Here is a 24592-nt window from a genome sequence, read left to right on the forward strand (position 1 = left end):
TTCTCTTAATTGTACGCTTGGGAGAAAGATTAAGGTTTAATGTGCGTTCGGCGAATTAAAGACTACACCCACTCGGGTTATTTTGGGCTTCCAAGCAGTATGCAGCGCATGCTCGTCAGGGCGAGAAAAACTGCTTCATCAGCTTGCTCCTCTGAGTCAGTGTGTAACGAACAGAAGGCATTGTTTACCGCGATGTTTGAGAACATAGCGGACTCTCTCGTGGCAATTATCGTAACAGTAGATATCCCCGCAGCCTGTATCAGTGGTGCTTGAGCAGAGGGCGCTATGAGGTTTGATTACGTAATGCGTGTCAGAGCCGTTATCCGCGCTGCACACGGCCACTGAGAGAGAGTAATAAACAGGCAGAGGTGGCGCCCGTCTACAACTACTAAGTCCTACCGCCTGACAACATGTCTTCCGCAATGCGCCGCGGACTCGCGAGGGGTAAGTACACAGTGTGTCCTGTTGATCTTGAGTACCTCAAATAACTTTCTGTCCAGAAGCAAAATTAAAAAAAAAATGTATCAAACAAATGTTGTTTACCGCATTTTACGGGCTATAAGACGCACTTCTTTCTTCGAGAAATTGCCTCCAAAATTCACGTGCGTCTTATACTCGAAATTAATATGAAAATGTCCAGTGTTTGATTTAAAATTTCTGTCTGTCTTAAAAATGGCCATACGTTCGATGCCGCGGGAAATCTATGTCTATGTGGCAACATTGCATTCAATTGGCAGCAGCCGTGCACCGAAGCGACGAACATGAGTTGAGGGGATTCACAGCAGTGCCTCCCTCAGGGCTCCGCCGTGCCGCCACGAACCCAGAACACTGTGTAGTAGACTTGGCCACTGTTTCTATGTTTCGATACGGTGTATCGATACGTGCAACTGTTTCAGTGTTTCGGAACAGCTGTGGTTCACTGTTTCGAAACAGTGGTGTTTCATGCTGCCCCTGTCTCGGATAACCGGACCAGAGTCGATCTCGAGCCAGACACAGAAAGTGTATCGTTGTTTCAAAATAAGGCTGTTTCAGTCCTCCTGTGCTTGGAACGGAAATTGTATCTAAACAGTGATGTTTCATTCTGCTCTGTGTCGGACGAGATTCGGGCTCGGCACAGGTACTGAAACACAACATACCACTTCATGAAACACTTTCAAGAGTGTCGAAATCTTTTTGACGAGCAATAGCAATTAGTTTAAGATATCCTAAATAAAGCTTCGTTTCTAGTTGACTGTCCTATTCCGAAATGGCGTGACATCTGATTTATAAACACTAACCAAACAATAAAACAACGCATACTACTCACATTCAAAATAATAAATGTGTGAAAATCATTCAGTTACATTACACTTTTTTTTATAACATACGCTTCTCTGTTCATATTAAGAAACGCAAGTAAGCCTACAACATTTTGAATAAAAAAAGGCATAGAGTGACAGTTATTAGACATACACATAACTTTGATGTAGGTATAATTGCGATCAATCTGTTTGACATATCACTTATAGTGTAATGGTGAACGGGAAGGGCTGGGTAGCATGGTGAATTTACAGTAACGGTTCGAAACACCTTGAAAGACAAAATTTTTTTCTGTTATATTTTGTTACTTATTCGAATTAGTTAGCGTTATTTGTGAGTCTATAGTCGCTGTGTCTATTATCCACAATGATTCCCTTTGTGTGCATGGAAATCAGCAGGATGGGTATATTACCCATACTAACGGAATGTGGGAATCCCAGTAGCATATCAGTTGTGTCTGCAGTTTGCTCCCACCTCCAGTTCCGTTCGTGGTGGTTCTTCTGTCTTCAGCTATGGCTGTCCTCAGCCAACCGAAAAGTATGAAAGTCACACGACACGAAAGCAGTGCATTTGCTGCAGGAAATATGAAACTGACAATACGCCTAAGAGATAGTTTCATACTTTCTGCGATATGATTAGCGCTCTCGCACCTCATTTGTGTTTATATGGACATACTTATACAGTAGACATTCAAGATGATAAAGTGTGTAGGTTTATTAGATTACAAAACACAAACTGTTTCACTGTTTCGAAACAGCGTATCGAAACATTGCATTGTACTGTTTTATTTGTTTCGAAACAGTTACGTGTTTCAGTTTGCCCATCTCTACTGTGTAGCCTTCGGTGCGTCATTGCAGCTATGGTGGCAGTGAACTTGAATTGAAAGTAATTTGTGTTATCGGTAACAGCACAATATCTTTGTTAATAGCTACTTTCGTAGCGGAAAAAAAATTAAAGGTATTCATACAGGGTGTTTCAAAAATGACCGGTATATTTGAAACGGTAATAAAAACTAAACGAGCAGCGATAGAAATACACCGTTTGTTGCAATATGCTTGGGACAACAGTACATTTTCAGGCAGACAAACTTTCGAAATTACAGTAGTTACAATTTTCAACAACAGATGGCGCTGCGGTCTGGGAAACTCTATAGTACGATATTTTCCACATATCCACCATGCGTAGCAATAATATGGCGTAGTCTCTGAATGAAATTACCCGAAACCTTTGACAACGTGTCTGGCGGAATGGCTTCACATGCAGATGAGATGTACTGCTTCAGCTGTTCAATTGTTTCTGGATTCTGGCGGTACACCTGGTCTTTCAAGTGTCCCCACAGAAAGAAGTCACAGGGGTACATGTCTGGCGAATAGGGAGGCCAATCCACGCCGCCTCCTGTATGTTTCGGATAGCCCAAAGCAATCACACGATCATCGAAATATTCATTCAGGAAATTAAAGACGTCGGCCGTGCGATGTGGCCGGGCACTATCTTGCATAAACCACGAGGTGTTCGCAGTGTCGTCTAAGGCAGTTTGTACCGCCACAAATTCACGAAGAATGTCTAGATAGCGTGATGCAGTAATCGTTTCGGATCTGAAAAATGGGCCAATGATTCCTTTAGAAGAAATGGCGGTCCAGACCAGTACTTTTTGAGGATGCAGGGACGATGGGACTGCAACATGGGGCTTTTCGGTTCCCCATATGCGCCAGTTCTGTTTATTGACGAAGTCGTTCAGGTAGAAATAAGCTTCGTCAGTAAACCAAATGCTGCCCACATGCATATCGCCATCATCAATCCTGTGCACTATATCGTTAGCGAATGTCTTTCGTGCAGCGATGGTAGCGGCGCTGAGGGGTTGCCGCATTTGATTTTTGTATGGATAGAGGTGTAAACTCTGGCGCATGAGACGATACGTGGACGTTGGCGTCATTGGGGCCGCAGCTGCAACACGGCGAACGGAAACCCGAGGCCGCTGTTGGATCACCTGCTGCACTAGCTGCGCGTTGCCCTCTGTGGTTGCCGTACGCGGTCGCCCTACCTTTCCAGCACGCTCATCCGTCACGTTCCCAGTCCGTTGAAATTTTTCAAACAGATCTTTTATTGTATCGCTTTTCGGTCCTTTGGTTACATTAAACCTCCGTTGAAAACTTCGTCTTGTTGCAACAACACTGTGTTCTAGGCGGTGGGATTCCAAAACCAGAAAAATCCTCTGTTCTAAGGAATAAACCATGTTGTCCACAGCACACTTGCACGTTGTGAACAGCACACGCTTACAGCAGAAAGACGACGTACAGATGGCGCACCCACAGACTGCGTTGTCTTCTATATCTTTCACATCACTTGCAGCGCCATCTGTTGTTGAAAATTGTAACTACTGTAATTTCGAAAGTTTGTCCGCCTGAAAATGTACTGTTGTCCCAAGCATATTGCAACAAACGGTGTATTTCTATCGCTGCTCGTTTAGTTTTTTTGCCGTTTCAAATATACCGGTCATTTTTGAAACACCCTGTATGATGCCGGCTATAAATTGAAAATATTAGCATATGCAGAAGAACATGGGAACAGAGCAGCTGAGCGGCATTTCGGCCCTCCAGCAGCAGAAAAAAATCATTCGTGATTAGCGGGCTAATAAAGAAGAACTGAAAAAAATGAGGAAGACTAAATATTAGAAATAGAGGACTGAGTGCAAACTGGCCAAAACTAGAAGATGATGTATTGAAACGCGTTCAACGTCACCGTCAGAATGGAACTGGAATCAATACAAAAGTGATTCAAATACACGCTCGTAACTTGGCGCTACAGTCTTTAAGGGTGGAGTTGGTTGGTGCTACGGGTTTATGAAGCGTCATGGACTTAGCACGCGATCCAAAACCAAGTATCTCAGAAATTGCCACAAGATTGTGAAGAGAAAATATTATCTTTCTGTCGATTTATTATTCAACATCGAAAGAAAACCAGTGTGGAACTAAGCCAAATAGCGAATATAGGCGAAACTCATCTGACATTTGATTGCCGTAACAGAGTTCTTGCCATGAAGGGTGCTAAAAATGTAATTATAAAAACAAGTGGACATGAAAAAATGCACTACACTGTTGTCCTTTCTTGTTGTGCTGACGGTTCTAAACTTTCCCCACTGGCCATTCTCAAGCGCAAAATAATGCCAGAACATCCTGAAATAACGTCAGGTGTTGTTGTTCACGTACACGACAAGAGCTGGGTGGACGAGACTGGTATGAAGTTGTGGATTAACAGACTTCTCTCCTTCTGGTAGATCAGTTTAGTAGTCATTTAAAAAATTCTGTGAAAGAGAAATTGAGGCACGGAAATACAGAGTTTGCTGTTATTCTGGGAGGATTTACTTCACAACTGGGACCTCTTGAAGCCTCGGTAAATAAATCATTTGAAGTGTATTTGAGAGAGGAATGGAACAAATGGATGATGGATGAAACCCAACATAATTCACGCCGAACGGAGCTCTAAAACGACCAACAGTAAAAAAAGTGTGTCAGTGGGTAAAACAGTCGCGCTCTAGAGTGAGAGAAAACATTGTTAAATCTGTGAAGAAGTCATAAGTAACGCTCTCGGTGGCGGTGAAGACCAAGTTATGTAAGAAGAGGACAACGATGACACGAAGAGGAAGAAAAAGAAATTTCATATGATGATTTTCAGAGATTTTAAAGGGCTGTTAGGATTTAAAACGTTATTTTTTTAAAACTTGTTTAAAAATTAAGGTTCGTCTTACAGTCCGTAGCACCTTACAGTCCGTAAAATGCGGTAGTTACCAGGAGGTTATAAACAAACTTGATTGCTTTTCTTATAACTTTGATCTTTACGAAGACTGAACAGCAGTTCGTCATTTTTCAAATATTAACTTAATTTTTTTAATTCGTTAATCCTCTTTCTCTTCTCAAGAACTGTTCAGAAACGAATCACAGTGTACCGTTCACATAAACATGGCGTTATTAAAAATGTAACTCTACAATGACTTCGACTCTCCTATGCTACACACAGAGCAAATGCCTGGGGTAACGAATGTTGTTCGTCCAATTGCTGGAATTGGCTGTAAACAAATGTAAACACAAGAAAATTGCGCTCTGATAAAACAGTCAACTGTCTCTAGTTGAAGGTTTGTGAAGTACAATGTATACCAATGAAAAGACGGTAGAAATGCTATTCATCCATGGAGAGTGTAACTTAAGAGAACAGTAATGACAAGAATGTAGTTCCCTTGTGTTTTCATTTGTTTACTGCCAACTCCAGCAAGTGCACGTATTACGTTACTCCGGGTACGTGCACCGTCTCGAAGTACAGTAGAGTCAAAGTCAATTTTGTGTTACGTTTTTAATAACTTAATTTATAATCGCGTTTCCTGAGCCCATACACTGTTGGAAGACGGTAATTAAGTTTTTATTGCTTGAATAAATGGAAGGCAATTAAATAAAAGGTACAGAAAATCTGCAGTTAACAGCGGTTGCAAGAAAATGGAACTCAGTGGAATAAAAGACCATGTGTACGGCAAAAGAGCCAAAGATAAAAATTCATCGGACGCATTAAAGCATTATCTACTTGCACACAGGCAGGCAACGATAATGAGCGTAGCAATCCGAAAATAGGAGCCACGAGATAAACAGTTGATTTCATGAGGCATACCTGGCCGCATTGTTTTCTCTTTTTCTCGTCATTATATTTCGAAGCATGGCTCGTTACAGTGACCATTAAGCGTCTCTGAACTTTAAAAAGGGGATCTGGATTTGATACCTTTTACTATCAGAAGGGTGTCGCAGAAAGAACGCAACTTTTGAATGCATAATAATAATCAAATTTGTCGATAGAATTAAGTAATTTACGTATTATTGCAGTTTACGTTACCTGTGAACGTGTATGAAATATTTTATTACGCAGGTTTCTTCCATAAATCCACAGGCACACTCTCGTCCTTTCGACGAAGTTTTCCTTAACATTTCAGCATAGATCTACTTGGACCTCCGGTTCCGAAATTGCACGCTGAATCTCAGCCGTAAGCTCTGGAATTTAGTCGTCATTTGTTGACGTAAACAGGAGTTTTCAAATACAAACACAAATCACATGGCGTCAGATCACAAGATCTCTGTCACTACGTTTACATGCGGCAGATTTTCCGAAAGACGAAAACGAATTTCGGAAACCGTTTTAGCTATCGCGTTTACATGTTAAGGTCCGAAGCGGATTTGGTAGCTCAGTTGAATATGACGCCTGGAAAACAGCTATTACAGTATATGATTCAGTCAGCACAATCGCTAGTTGTCTTCAGTTAGACGAGGTGTAAACGGCTTTGGTCTAATTTTCTACTCACATCCTTGACTGTGCAAAAAGCCACTTAGTTCGTATTAGCCGAAATTTTTTAAAAACAATACGAAACAGCAAAAGCACGTTTCAGAACCGGTATTGTTTACTTGAGAGTGAAAATCGATTGCGGGACTGGGAAACGAGCAAATAGAAGAGGACGTTCAGAATCGATTATAAAGTGTTTACATAGCCACCCAAAAGCGGTATTGGGAAATGGGTTTACGAAATCCGGTTTAGGGTGCCCCATGTAAATGGGGTATCTGATCAATAAATTCACGTCACCATTGCAGGAATAGTAGATGTTGGGGCCTGGTGCATTCCTCTCACAAAGAGGAGTATATTTCCGCTGATAATGTGTGCTGTACTCGTATCTTCGACAACTTTGGAGATGCCATATTGACTTGCGTGGCAGTATAAGACCTCAACGTGTCCTGGTATGCTGTTTCAAGGCAATGGCGCGTTGAACATTTATCACAAACATGTCACCTTTATAATTAAATGTCAGTTAATGGCACATAAACGATATAAGCCTTCAAGAGATACTATAACAGCTGACACAATAGATGAAATCACATGTCTTTTCTGTAGCGTAGCGGATAAAGACGTGAAATACAGAGTCCAAGAAAGTAGTTTCGCGTCCCACTATATGCTAATTTTTTTGTTGTTGTCTTAGCGTCTTTAACACATTCTGAGATTTTCTGATAAATTCAAGTATATTCCTAAATATTCGATGTTATTTGCATTTCCGTCTGATTAGAAAACAAAGGATGACATAAATATTTGGCTTTTTATTTTAGAATATGTTACGATTCCTAAGTGAGTGGTCAGACAGCTTATATTAGCTGCTAGTGAAACGAGCAGCAATAAAATTCATGTTCTTCTCTGTCATGGCGTCACCAAAGTTGTCAAAGATACGCGTACAGATCAGCACAAGTATACTGAAAAATAGCTCTGAGCACTATGGGACTTAACAGCTGTGGTCATCAGCCTCCTAGAACTTAGAACTACTTAAACCTCACTAACCTAAGGACATCACACACATCCATGCCCGAGGTAGGATTCGAACTTGCGACCGTAGCGGTCGCGCGGTTCCAGACTGTAGCGCCTAGAACCGCTTGGACACTCCGGCCGGCCACAAGTATACTACTCTTTATGAAAGGAGTGCATCAGGCACCAACGTCTTGTGAGAAAAGACCCGGACAGGGAACTTCTCTCGTAACAAATTCATTGATGCAAATTAAGTGTGACAAATTGCGCCTTCTTGTTGAAAGCAAATCTGTTCAGCACTCCCACGATCCAATTCAGATCATAAAAACCCACTTAAGCCTTCGCCTTCCGTTGTTGATGCGTTTTCGGAGACACCTTCGAAAAAGTACGGGCCCGTGTCTCGCCCTCTGACAAAATGCCACCCCGCACAGTAACTCGTGAACCTACTGGCTTGTTCAGTATTATTTGTTTCCTGTGCCTCGCGTCCTGCAATTTTGCTTATTCGCGAAGCAATTCATTTAACAGGAAGTGCGTGCCATGAATGAACATTATTTTCTTGATGAAATTGTTGTCCGCTCTTTCTTTCGCATGCACCGAATGCGCAAATGTTCGGCACTTTACATGATCGTTTGGCGTCAGTTCTTGTCAGCTGGGTTTTATGGACTCACAGATGCAGAACTTCTTTCAGAATTCATTGCATATTGGTTCTGGGAATATCCATTGGTTGTGAACGTCAGCAAATAGATTTCCCCGGAGTTAAGAGCGACTTTATCGCTCACTGTGGCAATGTTTTCCGCAGAGCAGCCAACACCAGGGTTTAATGTCCATAACCGAACTGTTTTTCTCAAATTTAGTAACCAGTCTCATCAGTTCATCACAGTCGACTTTTTGGTGCATTACGTTCACCAAACATTCTACAGAGTTTGCAAACGGTCTCTACACAACATTCACCACATTATTAATAGATTTTCACTAATATAGCACACTGTATCTTCACGATGCGCTCCATTACTATCCACAATGAAAACAGGATGAAAATTGTGCAACATTATTACTGGCCACTTAATAGAGCAGAAGTTGTGGGCATTTCAAAAGTTGTCTTTTTAGAGGACACCTCACAGGCGGACGCGGATGGGTAATCGTATTCGTTAAACTGTCAGGAATGGTGAACTTAGGAATGGCCATTCATTATCAGACAAGACACAGATAAATATCCTGTGGAAAAATCTCCGTGTTATATTGAGGGGGAAGGTAAAATCTAAGTCTGAACCTACTGTGTCTATAGAGGAACTTAAACGGTATTTCACAATGCCGACGGACACTAATCTTTCTTGACATGTTACAGTACCGACAACGCTACTGACAATACTGTAAAAGACATTGCATTTATTAGATCAACAGGCGCAGCATTACGCCGGAAGTGACTGACTGATCCAGGGTGTTCCCTGAAAGGAAAATGGAAAAAAGCTAGCCGATCTATATTTTTTTTAAAAAAAGAATCCTATGATTTTCACAAGCTGAACGTGCATCTACATCTACAGGGTGTTTCAAAAATGACCGGTATATTTGAAACGGCAATAAAAACTAAACGAGCAGCGATAGAAATGCACCGTTTGTTGCAATATGCTTGGGACAACAGTACATTTTCAGGCGGACAAACTTTCGAAATTACAGTAGTTATAATTTTCAACAACAGATGGCGCTGCAAGTGATGTGGAAGATATAGAAGACAACGCAGTCTGTGGGTGCGCCATTCTGTAAGTCGTCTTTCTGCTGTAAGCGTGTGCTGTTCACAACGTGCAAGTGTGCTGTAGACAACATGGTTTATTCCTTAGAACAGAGGATTTTTCTGGTGTTGGAATTCCACCGCCTAGAACACAGTGTTGTTGAAACAAGACGAAGTTTTCAATGGAGGTTTAATGTAACCAAAGGACCGAAAAGCGATACAATAAAGGATCTGTTCGAAAAATTTCAACGGACTGGGAACGTGACGGATGAACGTGATGGAAAGGTAGGGCGACCGCGTACGGCAACCACAGAGGGCAACGCGCAGCTAGTGCAGCAGGTGATCCAACAGCGGCCTCGGGTTTCCGTTCGCCGTGTTGCAGCTGTGGTCCAAATGACGCCAACGTCCACGTATCGTCTCATGCGCCAGAGTTTACACCTCTATCCATACAAAATTCAAACGCGGCAACCCCTCAGCGCCGCTACCATTGCTGCACGAGAGACATTCGCTAACGATATAGTGCACAGGATTGATGACGGCGATATGCATGTGGGCAGCATTTGGTTTACTGACGAAGCTTATTTGTACCTGGACGGCTTCGTCAATAAACAGAACTGGCGCATATGGGGAACCGAAAAGCCCCATGTTGCAGTCCCATCATCCCTGCATCCTCAAAAAGTACTGGTCTGGGCCGCCATTTCTTCCAAAGGAGTCATTGGCCCATTTTTCAGATCTGAAACGATTACTGCATCACGCTATCTGGACATTCTTCGTGAATTTGTGGCGGTACAAACTGCCTTAGACGACACTTTCGAACACCTCGTGGTTTATGCAAGATGGTGCCCGGCCACATCGCACGGCCGACGTCTTTAATTTCCTCAATAAATATTGTGGTGTCACCGCCAGACACCACACTTGCTAGGTGGTAGTTTTAAATCGGCCGCGGTCCATTAGTACATGTCGGACTCGCGTGTCGCCACTGTCAGGGATCGCAGACCGAGCGCCACCACAAGGCAGGTCTCGAGATACGGACTAGCACTCGCCCCAGTTGTACGGACGACTTTGCTAGCGACTACATGGATGAAGCATTGCTCATTAGCCGAGCCAATAGTTAGAATAGCCTTCAGCTAAGTCAATGGCTACGACCTAGCAAGGCGCCATTAGTAACATTGCATGTATCTAAAGAGTCTCACTTGTATCGCCACAATCTCCAGATGTACCAAAAGGATGGATTAAAGTTAAGTATTCCAGAAGCTACGTACTTTTCTTTATAGTATTCATTACGTATACTGTTTCAGATCTCACGCCCTCCTGCTTTAACTTAGCGCGTGCCTTTCGGCTTCCTCTCATTGTGTCTAGGCTGTCTTGTCTAGACACAACAAATATTTCGATGATCGTGTGATTGCTTTGGGCTATCCGAAACATACAGAAGGCGGCGTGGATTGGCCTCCCTATTCGCCAGCATGAACCCCTGTGACTTCTTTCTGTGGGGACACTTGAAAGACCAGGTGTACCGCCAGAATCCAGAAACAATTGAACAGCTGAAGTAGTACATGTCATCTGCATGTGAAGCCATTCCACCAGACACATTGTCAAAGGTTTCGGTAGTAATTTCATTCAGAGACTACGCCATATTATTGCCACGCATGGTGGATATGTGGAAAATATCGTACTATAGAGTTTCCCAGACCGCAGCGCCATCTGATGTTGAAAATTGTAACTACTGTAATTTCGAAAGTTTGTCTGCCTGAAAATGTACTGTTGTCCCAAGCATATTGCAACAAACGGTGCATTTCTATCGCTGCTCGTTTAGTTTTTATTGCCGTTTCAAATATACCGGTCATTTTTGAAACACCCTGTACATACATTGTCTACAAACCAGTGTGAAGTGCATGGTAGTGGGTAATTGGCTTTGTGCCACATACTAAACTTTCTTCCTGTTCCATACAGAAAGAATGATGTCTTAAGTGCCTAGATGGTCTCTGTAGTTAGTCTAATGACGTCTTAGAGGGCTTAAGTACATTCAGTTAATAGTGTTTCTAGAAACTGTGTAAGTTGGCTTGTGCGGGATAGTTTGCGTCTATCTTTAAGCATCCCGCAGATGAAGTTTCTTGCACCTCTTCCACAATGCTCTCCGATGACACTCTGTGGGGAAAACAAGACTGTGACCATTTGTAGTGCCTTTCCTTTTCTGTGTTCATTACCCCTCTTTAGTCGTATTTGGAGTGGATTTCACACGCTTAAGCAAATCTTAAGATGGGATCCACGAATGTTTCGTAAGCCGTCTCCTTTGGACTATATGCACGCCAGAAATCGCAGCACACTGTAGGAATGGCAGTTGGCGCCGATACTACTGCCTCTAACTACCCCCCGTGTTCTTCAACATGCCCTTAACACTTCTGACAACAGACACCACATTGTGTTACCTCAGTAGACACACTTCGTGTTCCCAGTATCCTGCCAATGAGCCAACCTGGTTTGCCTACAGCTGATTCTATGTAATCATTCCATTTCATCTTCCCACAAATAGCTACACCCAGCTATATGTATGAATTGACCTATTCCATTTGTGACTCATTACACTGAAGTCAACTTTTCTGCCTTTGGTGTAGTGCACAATTTGACGCTTCTGCATATATAAATCAAATTGCCAATATTTGCATCACTTTGAAATCGTACCAAGAACTTGCTGGATAATTATGCAGTTTCTTTTCACATAGTACTTCATTATACATAACTGAGTCATCTGCAAAAGTCTGAGGTTGCTATTAGTAGTTTACCAGGTCACTGATATAGAAGATGAACAATAAGGGTCTCAGAACATTTCGCTGGGACACGCCTGAAGTTACTTTGTAACGTTATGCGTATGTTGGCAAGCTATTCGGGCACCTAGAGGTGATAGGAGGGAGGGTGGATTTGCTTGTGTGGTCCCTGCGTTCAGAGAGCAGTGTGGCCACCTCAGCCAAAGTGCTGCAGCTGAGAAAGTTGGTACGTGGCAGCGAGATAGGAAGATGGGCAGCCTACCTGGAAACGGGAAAATTCTAGTTCAGGAAATCTGGACAATGCGTCGATCGCTTAAGAGGGCTGACTGTGTTCCAGCAGTGTCTTAGAGTGAGACAAACTGAAAGATGGCTTTTTACAGTTCTTTGAAATTCGACAATTCACAGTCAAATAAGTAAGCGAATCTGAATTCAGAAAAAAATAAGCATCCAATGATATAACAATATTTTCAGTACCTTATAACAAAAAGTTAATAATTTACAGTGACTAAATATTTTCACAATGAACCCCTGAATTAACATCTTTTAAACACTTCACCTGATTTTAACAAACGACATCTCAGATGATGGTACTGCACGAAAGCTATCATCTCTGAAAGCCACTCATCTGCATCTGTTTTATTTGCTGACTTATGACGTCTTTTATATCTTTTTATCGTGCAAATGTATGTCAGAATATCGTATTCTTCACAATAACACAGCAAATGATTGCAGCGGGAATACCTCATACCTGGTCATACTTGTGTATTTACTTGATGAACATTTTGCTGTCTTGCATAACTTTATTTAAATATTAATTTTAATTGTTAATACAAAATAATGCTAATGTAAGAAGTGTCCACTCTCTTCATTTAGCTGACACCGCTTGTAAAAGAGTGATAAAAGACGCTTCTGTCAAGCAGTCATAAATAACTTTTATACAACGCAGATTTCCGAGTTAAGCGAGATCTGGGGTAATTTTGCGTGTTAATCTATGGTTAAATGGTTTATACCACCGGCCCGTACAATTCTATCAAGAGTTCTCTCACAAAACCCAAAGAAATTCTGGTCATGTGCTACAAGTGGCAGTGTCTAGGCACATTAACACACAAACCGAAACTGAAAGTAAAAAAACAAAATCAGAAGTCTTGAACTCCGGTTTCAATTGTTGCTTTACATAGAATATACAGAAGTACTACCCAGTATAATTCTCACATCACTGCAAAAATGAGTGATGTAAATTGTTATTTTTACTTTATGTTGTATGAACGTCAGTCCCAGATTACATCGCGGTGAAGTAGGATCAACTTTCACTGACGAAAATTTGGGGATCAAAGGCAGGTTCAAATGTAGTCGTCAGTTTACAATGTAGTGACATTACAAAACAGTGCTTTTGTTTTGCTCTAATACAAATTGAAATTATAAAGAAGTTGTTGTTAACACCTAAATTGGTAACTATCCCACTCCCACACCGCTGAAGCTCATATATATATATATATATATATATATATATATATATATATATATATATATACAAGGTAAGGTTAAGCGACTTATGGGTTAAGTACATAATGTGTGCAGATGATAATTGATCTCATAACAATTAATGGAGATGTCTCGCAATTTGTGGCTGCTTTCGAGTCATTTTACAGAACTCAGCAGCAGAGAAAGAAAGAATTAACTGAAATATTTGCCATGAACAATTACATATATTGATAATGACAACAGCCGATAATGATTCAACATCTCTTATAAATTGCTGTCTCGGCTCTGGTAGCAAAAAATGGAAATGAGTGTTTGGCGTAATTGGCCGAGAGGCCCCTTATGAAACGTTCCCTTAGAAAAATTAAGAACGACTGTGCTGGAAAAACTTACGTTATTTGATTTTCAAATAGCTGAGGAAAACTCAACGGACTCAGACAGTTTTCTCTTTACTTATTCTGATCATCATTAAACTGACACATCATACTTTTAGCGCAACGCAATCTGACTTTCAATAATCCCTACAAAAGAATGGCCCTGACTAACAATAACCTATACCGTTCATAAATCACTTACCTCACAAAAATCTTCGTTGCTCGAACTACTGCAATACAGCGAGCGCCAGTACTGCCAGCTAAATAAAAGATTCAAACTACTGAAGGCACTAACTACTGATAGGCACAGTTAGCAAATAAAAGATTTTGGTAGAGAACAAACAGTGTATTTACATTAATAGCGTTCAAAATTCATTATATATATATATATATATATATATATATATATATATATATATATATATATAATTTTGTGACATCCAATTAAACAAATTTCCTTTTTCTGACGGACACACGTCCAGATCGTCCCCTCAAAACTCTGGCATCTCTCTCCCCACATCCACCACTGCTGGCTGTTCACATCCAACTGTCCAGCACTACAACAGCGAATATTCGAACAACGCCAACCAGTCACAGACTGCACACAGCAGTCAGTGATTTTCATATAGAGCTCTACGTGGCGTTAGCAACATAAAAACCTAAAGAGCCTACTTACACCATTACGGGGCAGATCCGGCCGCCATGGTGCAGGTCTTATTACATTCGACGCCACATTGGGCGACCTGCGCGCCGGATGGGGATGAAATGATGACGAAGACAACACAACACGCAGTCCCTGAGCGGAGAAAATCCCCGTCCCAGCCGGGAATCGAACCCAGGCCCATAGGACGGCAACCCGTCACGCTGACCACTTTTGTTTTGTTGATCTCATTTTGTTCTATATTGTTCGCTGTATTTGTTCGTGGCGGACGACCAATGACACTCATTCAGTTTGTTCGTTGATCCGTTCACTCAGATTTTATTATGCAGGATAGCTAAACCCTCTGACCGAACACGCTGAGCTACCGTGCCGGCACCACTCAGCTATCGGGGCGGACGCTCTAGTAGCAGTAACTATACAACGTGTATTAAGTTTTGAACCATCGAATACGTGACTAAACTGCTAATGACAACTGCCTGAACACTGATGAACACAGGAGAAATAAGCAAGTACACGCAAGTTGTTATTTATCCGACAAGTTGTTATTTATCAATTAATTTATGTTGTTTCCGTAGTTCATAGCTTGAGTTATGGTCTCTCCTGTGAAGGAAATCAGGTTAAAATCCAAACCAATTCTAGGATTTTTTTCCGTTAGATACGACTTTCTCTGATGTCTTGGCCATTAAGATAATTATACAACGCTATGTTCTAAAATCACATAATCCTTCCCGTTTTCCGAGAAGCGATAAAATCGAGAGAGAGAGAGGGGGGGGGGGGGGGGGGAAGGAGAGAGAGGCACTTTGCTGTCAACGAAGATTCGGACACCATTACACTGTCGTATTTCTAGTGTGGTAATCATAGGAATACGATAAACGAGATTAGGTCATGTACAGGGGAATATTTATGGACAGTCATTCGATATCGATGAATTGTAGGTGTTATGCTTCTGAATTTCTTTGTGCAGTCCATGTATACTCTGCATGACTGAATTTCCTCCTGTGCGTTAGTGTGCTATTTTTCTCGTTGTAATAGCTCTGCACCTAGTCAGTGACGGGAGGAGACTAGACGGTCTTCTGACTAATGGAACAGTGCTGTCGGTATGTGATGGGATTTAGAGATAATTAACAGGTGTCTGGCGGGGGACATCTCTTACTCGTCGAAATCAGGTGGATTCAAATGCTATACTCCGAAGACTGGAGGATGCGAGAATACGGCAGGTGAGCGATACTCTAACGAAAGGGGATTTGTGAGGTGAGCTCCATACCGTTTCTTCTACGTATTGTTGACAAACATATTACAACCTCTCACACACGTCTCGCGAAGTGACTGCAATGAAAAAATTAGGGGCTAATACGAAGGTTTCTACAGAGAGACAGCAGCAGAAGTTCCGTCTTTTGTTTTCTCGATAAATCAGAGAGAACATTCTTCCGTGAGTTTTGTGTGCCTATAAATGGATGGACTGACATCCTGATAGATATACTCAATTTACATTTACATCTACATGCATACCCCGCAAGTCATCTTACGGCGTGTGGTGGAGGCTACCCTGTGTCACTATTATGAGGGTAATCCCAAAAGTAAGGTCTCCTATTTTTTTATAAGTACAGAACTTTGTTTGTGCGGCAGTTGGTCAATTGTTATGAAGAGAGCTTCACGCGCTGTGTGTAAACATGCGCACGCCGCGCTGAGGCGCTGTCTTGGCTTGGCAGCCATTGAGAACGGAGCTCTCGTTGGATGTTACCGCTAAGTGCGAATTGCGCGCAGGTATTCGGTTTTTTAACGCAAAGGGCACTGCGTCGATTGAAATCCATCTCCAATTGACGGAAGTGTACGGTGAGTCGTGCATGGATGTCAAAACTGTTCGTAAGTGCTGTAGAGAGTTTGCAGCTGGTCCGACCGAAATTCACGACGAAGAAAGGTGCGGGAGACCGTCAGTTTCTGTGGAGATAGTGTTGAAGGTTGAGCAAAGCATGCGTGAAGATCGGCGGATCATCCTGGATGATCTCTGCACGTTGCTTCCTGAGGTTTCCCGAAGCACCGCTCACAGAATTTTAACGGAAACATTGAAATACCGGAAGGTGTGCGCAAGATGGGTGCCACTAATGCTGACCGAGGACCACATGCGGCAACGAGTTGATGCTTCCCGCGCATTTATTCACCACCTTGCAGCCGAACAGGACAACTTTCTGGACTCAATTGTCACGGGTGACGAAACCTGGGCATATCACATTACACCTGAGACCAAGCAACAATCACACTAGTTCACAACTTTCTGAACAGCATGGCGGCGAGCTGGTATGACATGGGCACACAAAAACTGCCACAGCATCTACAAAAATGCATCGACAGAATTTGTGATTATGTCGAAAAATAGCTAAATGTTCAGACTGTAAACTGATGTAAACCATTGTAGAAATAAACAGGTCTATGTACTTATTAAAGAAATAGGAGACCTTACTTTTGGGATTATCCTCGTAGTAGTTTCCTATTCCACTTGCACAGAGAGCTAACGAGGAATAGACAGTCTGTATGTCTCCATACGGGCGCTAATTCCTCGTACCTTATTTTCATGGTCCACGTGTGAAATGTTAGATTGGCGACAATAGTAACCTTCTGCAGACAGGTTCAAATGTTGGTTCTCAATAGTGTTCCTTGACAAGAGCGTTTCATTCCCTACAGGAATTCCCATTTCAGTTTTCGAAGCATCCACCCACTAATTTGGCGGGAGGCAATAGGATGGATTCTATAGAGCTGTATTCTTGGAAAACCTAGGTCTGCAGACTTGTACACGTTTGAGATGTGGCGCCCAGTAGACAGGTATTTTGTCATTGCTCACTGCGCCAGCCTTTCAGGTCTCAGAACGCTTCTGTTGGCAGGACGGCCAGAGTGGCCGAGCGGTTCTAGGTGCTACGGTCTGGAACCGCGCGACCGCTTCGGTCGCAGGTTCGAATCCTGCCTCGGGCATGGATGTGTGTGATGTCCTTAAGTTAGTTAGGTTTAAATAGTTCTAAGTTCTAGGTGACTGATAACCTCAGCAGTAAGCCCCATAGTGGTCAGAGCCATTTTTGTTGGCAGGAGGGATGAGGGGAAGCAGATTGTTCAACTCCCTGGTATTTACCCCATCGACATTTGAGCTCTCAGTTCTTCTGAGAAGGGTGCGACAACTTTTGCGTGCCTGGAATCATTAACAGCTGTCCGGTACGGCGAGTGGTACTAATTTGTACAACGACGTAATGTTTTGTGCCAGTAATACGCGATATAGGGTGTTCTGTCCTCGCTCGTTTCCTGGTGTGCCTACAAATTTCAGTAAACAGACATCTGCCTTCAGCAACTGTTTCTATCACAACATCTAAGTCCAGTTGACTTGCCAGATTACATTCAGTCGCCAAGGTTCACAAATCTGTGAGAAGTTGTTGATGTATAGTTGGGATGAGACAATTTCTAACACGAATCATAGTGCTGAATGACCTTTGTGCTTCAGCTACAGCCACTGGGAGAGTGCAAAAGGTATACAAAGTTACACATATATTCGGAAATTTAAGCTCGTGCATCTTATTCAAGAGCTCTAATGGTTCGAAAGTAATGTATTCAGAATTTGTTAAGTACAAGCAGTTTTCCAATATTTAAGTTCTTCTTCTAAATCTGTTGTGACATAATTTGGTATTCATTGACAAATAACTCACATGCCTCAGCGACCTGATCGCCTGCCATCTTTGAGTTTTTCCGTAAGAACCCGAACGTTTCATCTTAAATCTTTGTTGTTTCATACTGAGTTTTCAAGTTAGACACCAGACTGTTCATGTCATTGATGTCATTTATCTTGAATAAATCGTCTGAATTCACATTACTCCCTTCACTCCTCGTTTCATCATGAAATGATTTCCGTTTCTTGTTGAGCATCTCTGGAAATATAGGGTCGATATTACTGCACTGCAAACAACTTTAGGTTCAGGGAGAATGGTGTCCCAGTTTTCGCGAACTTCTTTTAAGTTGTTTAATAAGCTCTCAAAGTGTTGTGCCTCGACATCAGTGGTAGTATTTCGAACGATTAGTAATTTGATCACTTAAAACTTTCGGGCTATTAGGCCGTGGTCCATGTATAAAACTTTCTCCTAACGTTTCCTCTCCGACTGCGAGAGACATCGTTAGAGGTAAAATGGCATACTGCAAGCAGAACTCGAGGGAGTTCGCCATTTTACCTCTGAAGATGTCTCCCGCAGTCGAGGAGTAAACTTTAGCAGAAAGTTTTATACATGGACCACAGTCTAACAGCCCGGAAGTTTTAAGTGATGTCAGTACCAGCCGTGAAAGGTTACATTTTATAATTTTAGTAATTTGCTTCTGTAAACAATTGGTGCCAACAACTTTAGCCAAATTAATGCCATGATTAAACTTTTGAAAGATCTCACATGAACTTCCAACACACAGTTTCAGAATTTCCCATCATGGTGGGCTGGGACTGAACAGATTGTAAAGTTGCTGAATCACCCTGAAGAAAGTATCTGCTTCATGGCAGTTCTCAGTTGCATGTACTCCACGGACGTTAGGGTTATGAAAAGCACACTAAGAAAATTTTGCAGGAGGCTTCCACTGAAGAAAATGTGTCTGAGCTCCTATATAAGGCCCTCACATGTTACTTCCGTTATCATAACCCTTTCCGCGCCATCCAGTGATAGGAATTGAGTGTTTCACAAGTATTGATCGATTTAAATGTGCAATAGAACCTCATATTTTCTCATTATAATCTACGTATTTCAAAAACCGTTCATTCAGTTCACATTTATCACTTTCCTTATTGAAGTAAATATGGCACAAGATGAATGTTGTCTGTTCAGTATGATTTGACTGAGGTGTTGCATCAACAATGATTCAGTAATGCTTCTCGTTTTCTCTGTGTTCCGAGATGGCACTCGTGACATGATGGGTTCAACTAGAAATAAATATCACTTGGCAGATAACGCTCTTGTAAATGCTCTCCAGCTTCTTGTCTGTCTCTGACCATGCTAATGTGTTTTGCAAGAACTAGATCGTACTGACTGAAGAGCTTTAATACTCCGAGGAAATTTCCACTATTAGGATCTTCAATTTCCAAAGATGAACCTCTGAAGACCAAGACTCTTCAACTAAGAAAGATTGCCACATTAAGTAACATGAGAGATCTCGTGTAAGCTGGCTGTCCCACGGACAAACAAAAGATGAAAATTACTCCTTTACTTGCTAGTATCAGTATGTCTAATGTTCCTCTTTCAGGTCGTTTCATTTCTTCACTTTTAGATTCTTCCACGACATCTATACACGAATGGATGTATTTTATTTTGCGTTTACTTTTGAATGCAAAATATTTCCTTTACATTTCGTGTAAAATCGCCTTTTGATGGAATCAGACCGGCTTTATGTTTGAATGTTGTTGGCAATCCTACCAAATTACGACGACGTTTCGCAGCTGTTGCTATGCACACTTTTTAGGCAAATGTTTTGCTAAGATTTCCTGCAACATTTCAAAATAGCGCATTTCTTACACTAACACAAGGAGTCATTTGTGCACTATGTCTAAAGAAAATATTGTGCATTCAACATTAAACACGAGACAGAACTGTGTGGAGTTGGCCAGCATGACTCATAAAACTGAAGAACTGAGGTGGAAAGGAGGAGCTAGATTGGCTACGCAGGTGCTGGGATAATGTTCCTTTATTTATTGTACGATAGAAAATTTATTTTACAATAGCGGTCTGATATTTGCCTACTAAACACCGTGGGGATCAAAACCCTTGAGAGACTTGGACCCCAGAGATTCCCCCCCCCCCCCCCCCCCCCACACACACACCACACCACCACCACTCCTCGTCAGTGTGGAGCTGGTCTTCAGACAGGAATCACTGAATCACCGTCTGTGAGTTCAGAGAGACCATCAACAGACAGTAATATAGCATAAGGAGTGTTCAAATGGAACGATACGAAACGTCGTAACAATCAAACTAGTTGAAATATGCACGTTCCGCTTTGGGATAACATAACGAGACATACATGCAGTGGAACCATGCGTCATCACCACCCTCTAACAAATTCAAAGCTCTGCACTCATCAGGCAAGATGCTGCTCACCGTCTTTTTCAAGTGCGAGGTCTGATACTTACTGAATTCCTCGAGTACGGTAAAACCATCAACAGCGACATGTACTGTGACACACTCCGTAGCCTATGCAAGTCCATCAAGAGCAAACGGACAGGGTTGCTCGCGCAGGGAGTGACTCTGTTCAACGATAACGCTCGTCACACGTCTCCAAGGTCACACAAAGTGCAATGGCCAAGTTCATGTGGGAGCAGGTTGGACATCCGCCCTATAGCCCGGACGTGTCGCCCTGCGACTTCCATGTGTTTGGTCCACTAAGAAAACATCTCAAAGTGAAGTGCTTCAACTCAGACGACGAACTGAAGGAACAGTGGACGGCTGGCTCCTGTCACGGCCACAGGAATTCTAGGAACAGGGAATCCTTGTTGTGTTGAGCCTCTGGTGCTTGCTTTGGAGTAAAGACTTCAATTGTACCCAGAGTGTTGTTTCGTAGGTTTCCTTCCGAACACTCCTCATACGTCGTCCAGTTAGCAGAAACTCTTATAAGATGCTGATTCACAAAGAAACAGCAAACTATTTTTTGCGAAGTATATTTCACTTATAGGTACAAACAAGACGTCATTTTTCAACATAGCTACCCTCCTTTTCGATACATTTCTCATACCGTTGTACCAACTTTTCTGTTCCATTCGAATAAAATACACTACAGGCCATTAAATTTGCTACACCACGAAGATGACGTGTTACAGACGCGAAATTTAACCGACAGGAAGAGGATTCTGTGATATGCAAATGATTAGCTTTTCAGAGCATTCACACAAGGTTGGCGCCGGAGGCGACACCTACAGCGTGCTGACATGAGGAAAGTTTCCAACCGATTTCTCATACACAAACAGCAGTTAACCGGCGTTGCCTGGTGAAACGTTGTTGTGATGCCTTGCGTAAGGAGGAGAAATGCGTACCATCACGTTTCCGACTTTGATAAAGGTCGGATTGTAGCCTATCGCGATTGCGGTTTATCTTATCGCGACATTGCTGCTCGCGTTGGTCGAGATCCAATGACTGTTACCAAAATATGGAACCGGTGGGTTCAGGAGGGTAATACGGAACGCCGTGCTGGATCCGAAAGGCCTCGTATCACTAGCAGTCGACATGACAGGCATCTTATCCGCATGGCTGTAACGGATCGTGCAGCCACGTCTCGATCCCTGAGACAACAGACGGGGACGTTTGCAAGACAACAACCATCTGCACCAACAGTTCGACGACGTTTGCAGCAGCATGGACTATCAGCTCGGAGACCATGGCTGCGGTTACCCTTGATGCTGCATCACAGACAGGAGTGCCTGCGATGGTGTAATCAACGACGAACCTGGGTGCACGAATGGCAAAACGTCATTTTTTCGGATGAATCCAGGTTTTGTTTACAGCATCATAATGATCCCATCCGTGTTTAGCAACATCGCGGTGAACGCACACTGGACGCGTGTATTCGTCATCGCCATACTGGTGTATCACCCGGCGTGATGGTATGGGGTGCCATTGGTTACACGTCTCGGTCACCCCCTAGTCGTATTGACGGCACTTTGAACAGTGGACGTTACATTTCAGATGTGTTACGACCTGTGGCTCTACACTTCATTCGATCACTGCGAAACCCTACATTTCAGCAGGATATTGCACGACCGCATGTTGCAGTTCCTGTACGGGCCTTTCTGGCTACAGAAAATGTTCGACTGCTGCCCTGGCCAGCACATTCTCCAGATCTCTCACCAACTGAAAACGTCTGGTCAATGGTGGCCGAGCAACTGGCTCGTCACAATACGCCAGTCACTTCTCTTGATGAACTGTGATATCGTGTTGAAGCTGCATGGGCAGTTGTATCTGTACACGCCATGCAAGCTCTGTTTGACTCAAAGCCCAGGCGTATCAAGGCCGTTATTACGGCCAAGGGTGGTTGTTCTGGGTATTGATTCCTTAGCATCTATGCACCCAATCTGTGTGAAAATGTAATCACATGTCAGTTCTAGTATAATATATTTGTCCAATGAATACCTGTTTATCATCTGCATTTGTTCTTGGTGTAGTAATTTTAATGGCCAGTAGTGTATTTTATTGCATACCCAATGGTATTGATATTTTTGAGCAGCCACTCATAGAAATTGGGAAGAGGGCAAGTGACCATGTTTCTAACATTCTACGCAGAGCACATTGGTAGAAGGTAGATTAGGTTTAACGTCCCATCGACATCGAGGTCATTAGAGACGAAGCACAAGCTAGGATTGTGTCAAGATTAGTGAAGGAAATCGGCCGTGCCCTCTCAAAGGAACCAACCCGGCATTTGCCTGGAACGATTTAGGGAAATTACGAACAACCTAAATGCGGATGGCCGGACGATGTCCAGTTTCCTAACGGGAACACATTGGAAGCATCTGCGCCGCATAACCGTACCAGAGTACAGAGAGCAGAATTACTGTGTCATTTGACGGTGCATTGTTGCCATAAACTTCCACCAATTAACGTGGTTTGTTGTAGCACTGCTACCTTTCAAATGTCGTGAATGATACCCCACTTTATCAGTGGGTTGTGCCGTTTTTTTTTTTTCTCCCCTGGCAGCGTGAGTCGTGCGTACTGTACCGTGGCGCGGGGATTTTATTGGATACTAAGTTTCCACATATATAGCTGTAAACAAACAAAAAGTAGTTACGTAACTTCATTTTTTTAGTTAATAATTGAAGATATGATTACTCTTCATACAGATAAACAGTTACCATTTTCAAGATATTTTGAGATTTTTAAATTGTTATAAATTGTAAATGTACATTTTGTTTTTCAACAAAATTATGTATTTTGCGACTGACGTGCATAGTACTGACAGGCAATAAGGAGTGGAGAAGATCTGATTATCAGCTGTACTCCAAATGCTTCTTCGTAACTGGTCAAGAAATGAAGAGTGAGAGCCTTAGTGTCTATTCACACAATTTAGTTTAGATTAGCGCAGAATAGCACTCAAGTCCTCATTCTCCAATTTCAGCTCATGTTATGAGAATTTAAATAAAACTGTAGTATTTTACACGCAGTTAAGGATATTTAACAAAGACTGGAATCACTATTTCCTTGCGTTAAATTCCAAGAAGAATACGAAAGAGCTCATATTCCACAACGTACAACTAAGAAAAATTGCTGAGCTGGATGACAGTGCATTCTGCCGCAGCTTGGTAATCACATATTATCAAATAATGAGGTGTATAAGAATATTAAGTGGCTCTCAAGCACAGATGTGTATTTCCCCATCGTGTTGAATGCTTGTTTCATTTCTTTATTTGTCTTATAGTAGCTCGTATCTGACAAGATAAGAAGAAATGCATGATTATTACAACAAACAACGTAACTTCCGAGCCACAGATTATCATCTAATCTACTACGTATCTGAAGAGGAAGGAGTTTTAATTATAGCATACAGTCCCTTGTGGTATTCATTTTAAATGCATTACAATCCAGAAAGAATAGCAATGTCCATTACTGAAATACAAGAAGATAAAAATAAGCTTCTTAACTTGTAACTAAAACTGAGTCTAGCTCAAAATCATCCGAGACGTACCTGTATTATAATGAAGTACTATGTAAAATACACTGACAGAAAAAAATCACAGCACCGAAAAATAATTAATGTAGAGTAATGAGATTTCCGAAATACATTTGTATAGGTAATATATTTAAGTGATTAACATTGCAAGATTACAGGTTAATGTAGGTGCGAGATAAGCCAATGTAAATATGACATGCTGGTACATTAATAAGCGATGCGACAGCCACACTGTTGAACGCAAGCAAGCAGAACATGTATTGTGTTGTACAGGTGCCGAATGTCAGTTGTAGTATCGAGTTTCGTGCCTGTAGCACTTCAC

The 24592-nt window shown here is 42.1% G+C and overlaps 1 protein-coding gene across 1 annotated transcript in view; it reads left to right on the forward strand.

Annotated features, from left to right (window-relative positions):
- Nucleotides 1-311: 311 nt before the first annotated feature.
- LOC126473761 (alanine--glyoxylate aminotransferase 2, mitochondrial-like) overlaps nucleotides 312-24592 on the forward strand; it is a 172450-nt gene continuing 148169 nt past the window's right edge. The window contains exon 1 of the mRNA XM_050101019.1: nucleotides 312-444. Within this exon, the coding sequence (XP_049956976.1) occupies nucleotides 411-444 (34 nt within the window). The 5' untranslated portion in view covers nucleotides 312-410. The remainder of the gene's footprint in view (nucleotides 445-24592) is intronic.

The sequence above is a fragment of the Schistocerca serialis genome, chromosome 4 (assembly GCF_023864345.2).
Source record: "Schistocerca serialis cubense isolate TAMUIC-IGC-003099 chromosome 4, iqSchSeri2.2, whole genome shotgun sequence".
Taxonomy (NCBI): domain Eukaryota; kingdom Metazoa; phylum Arthropoda; class Insecta; order Orthoptera; family Acrididae; genus Schistocerca; species Schistocerca serialis.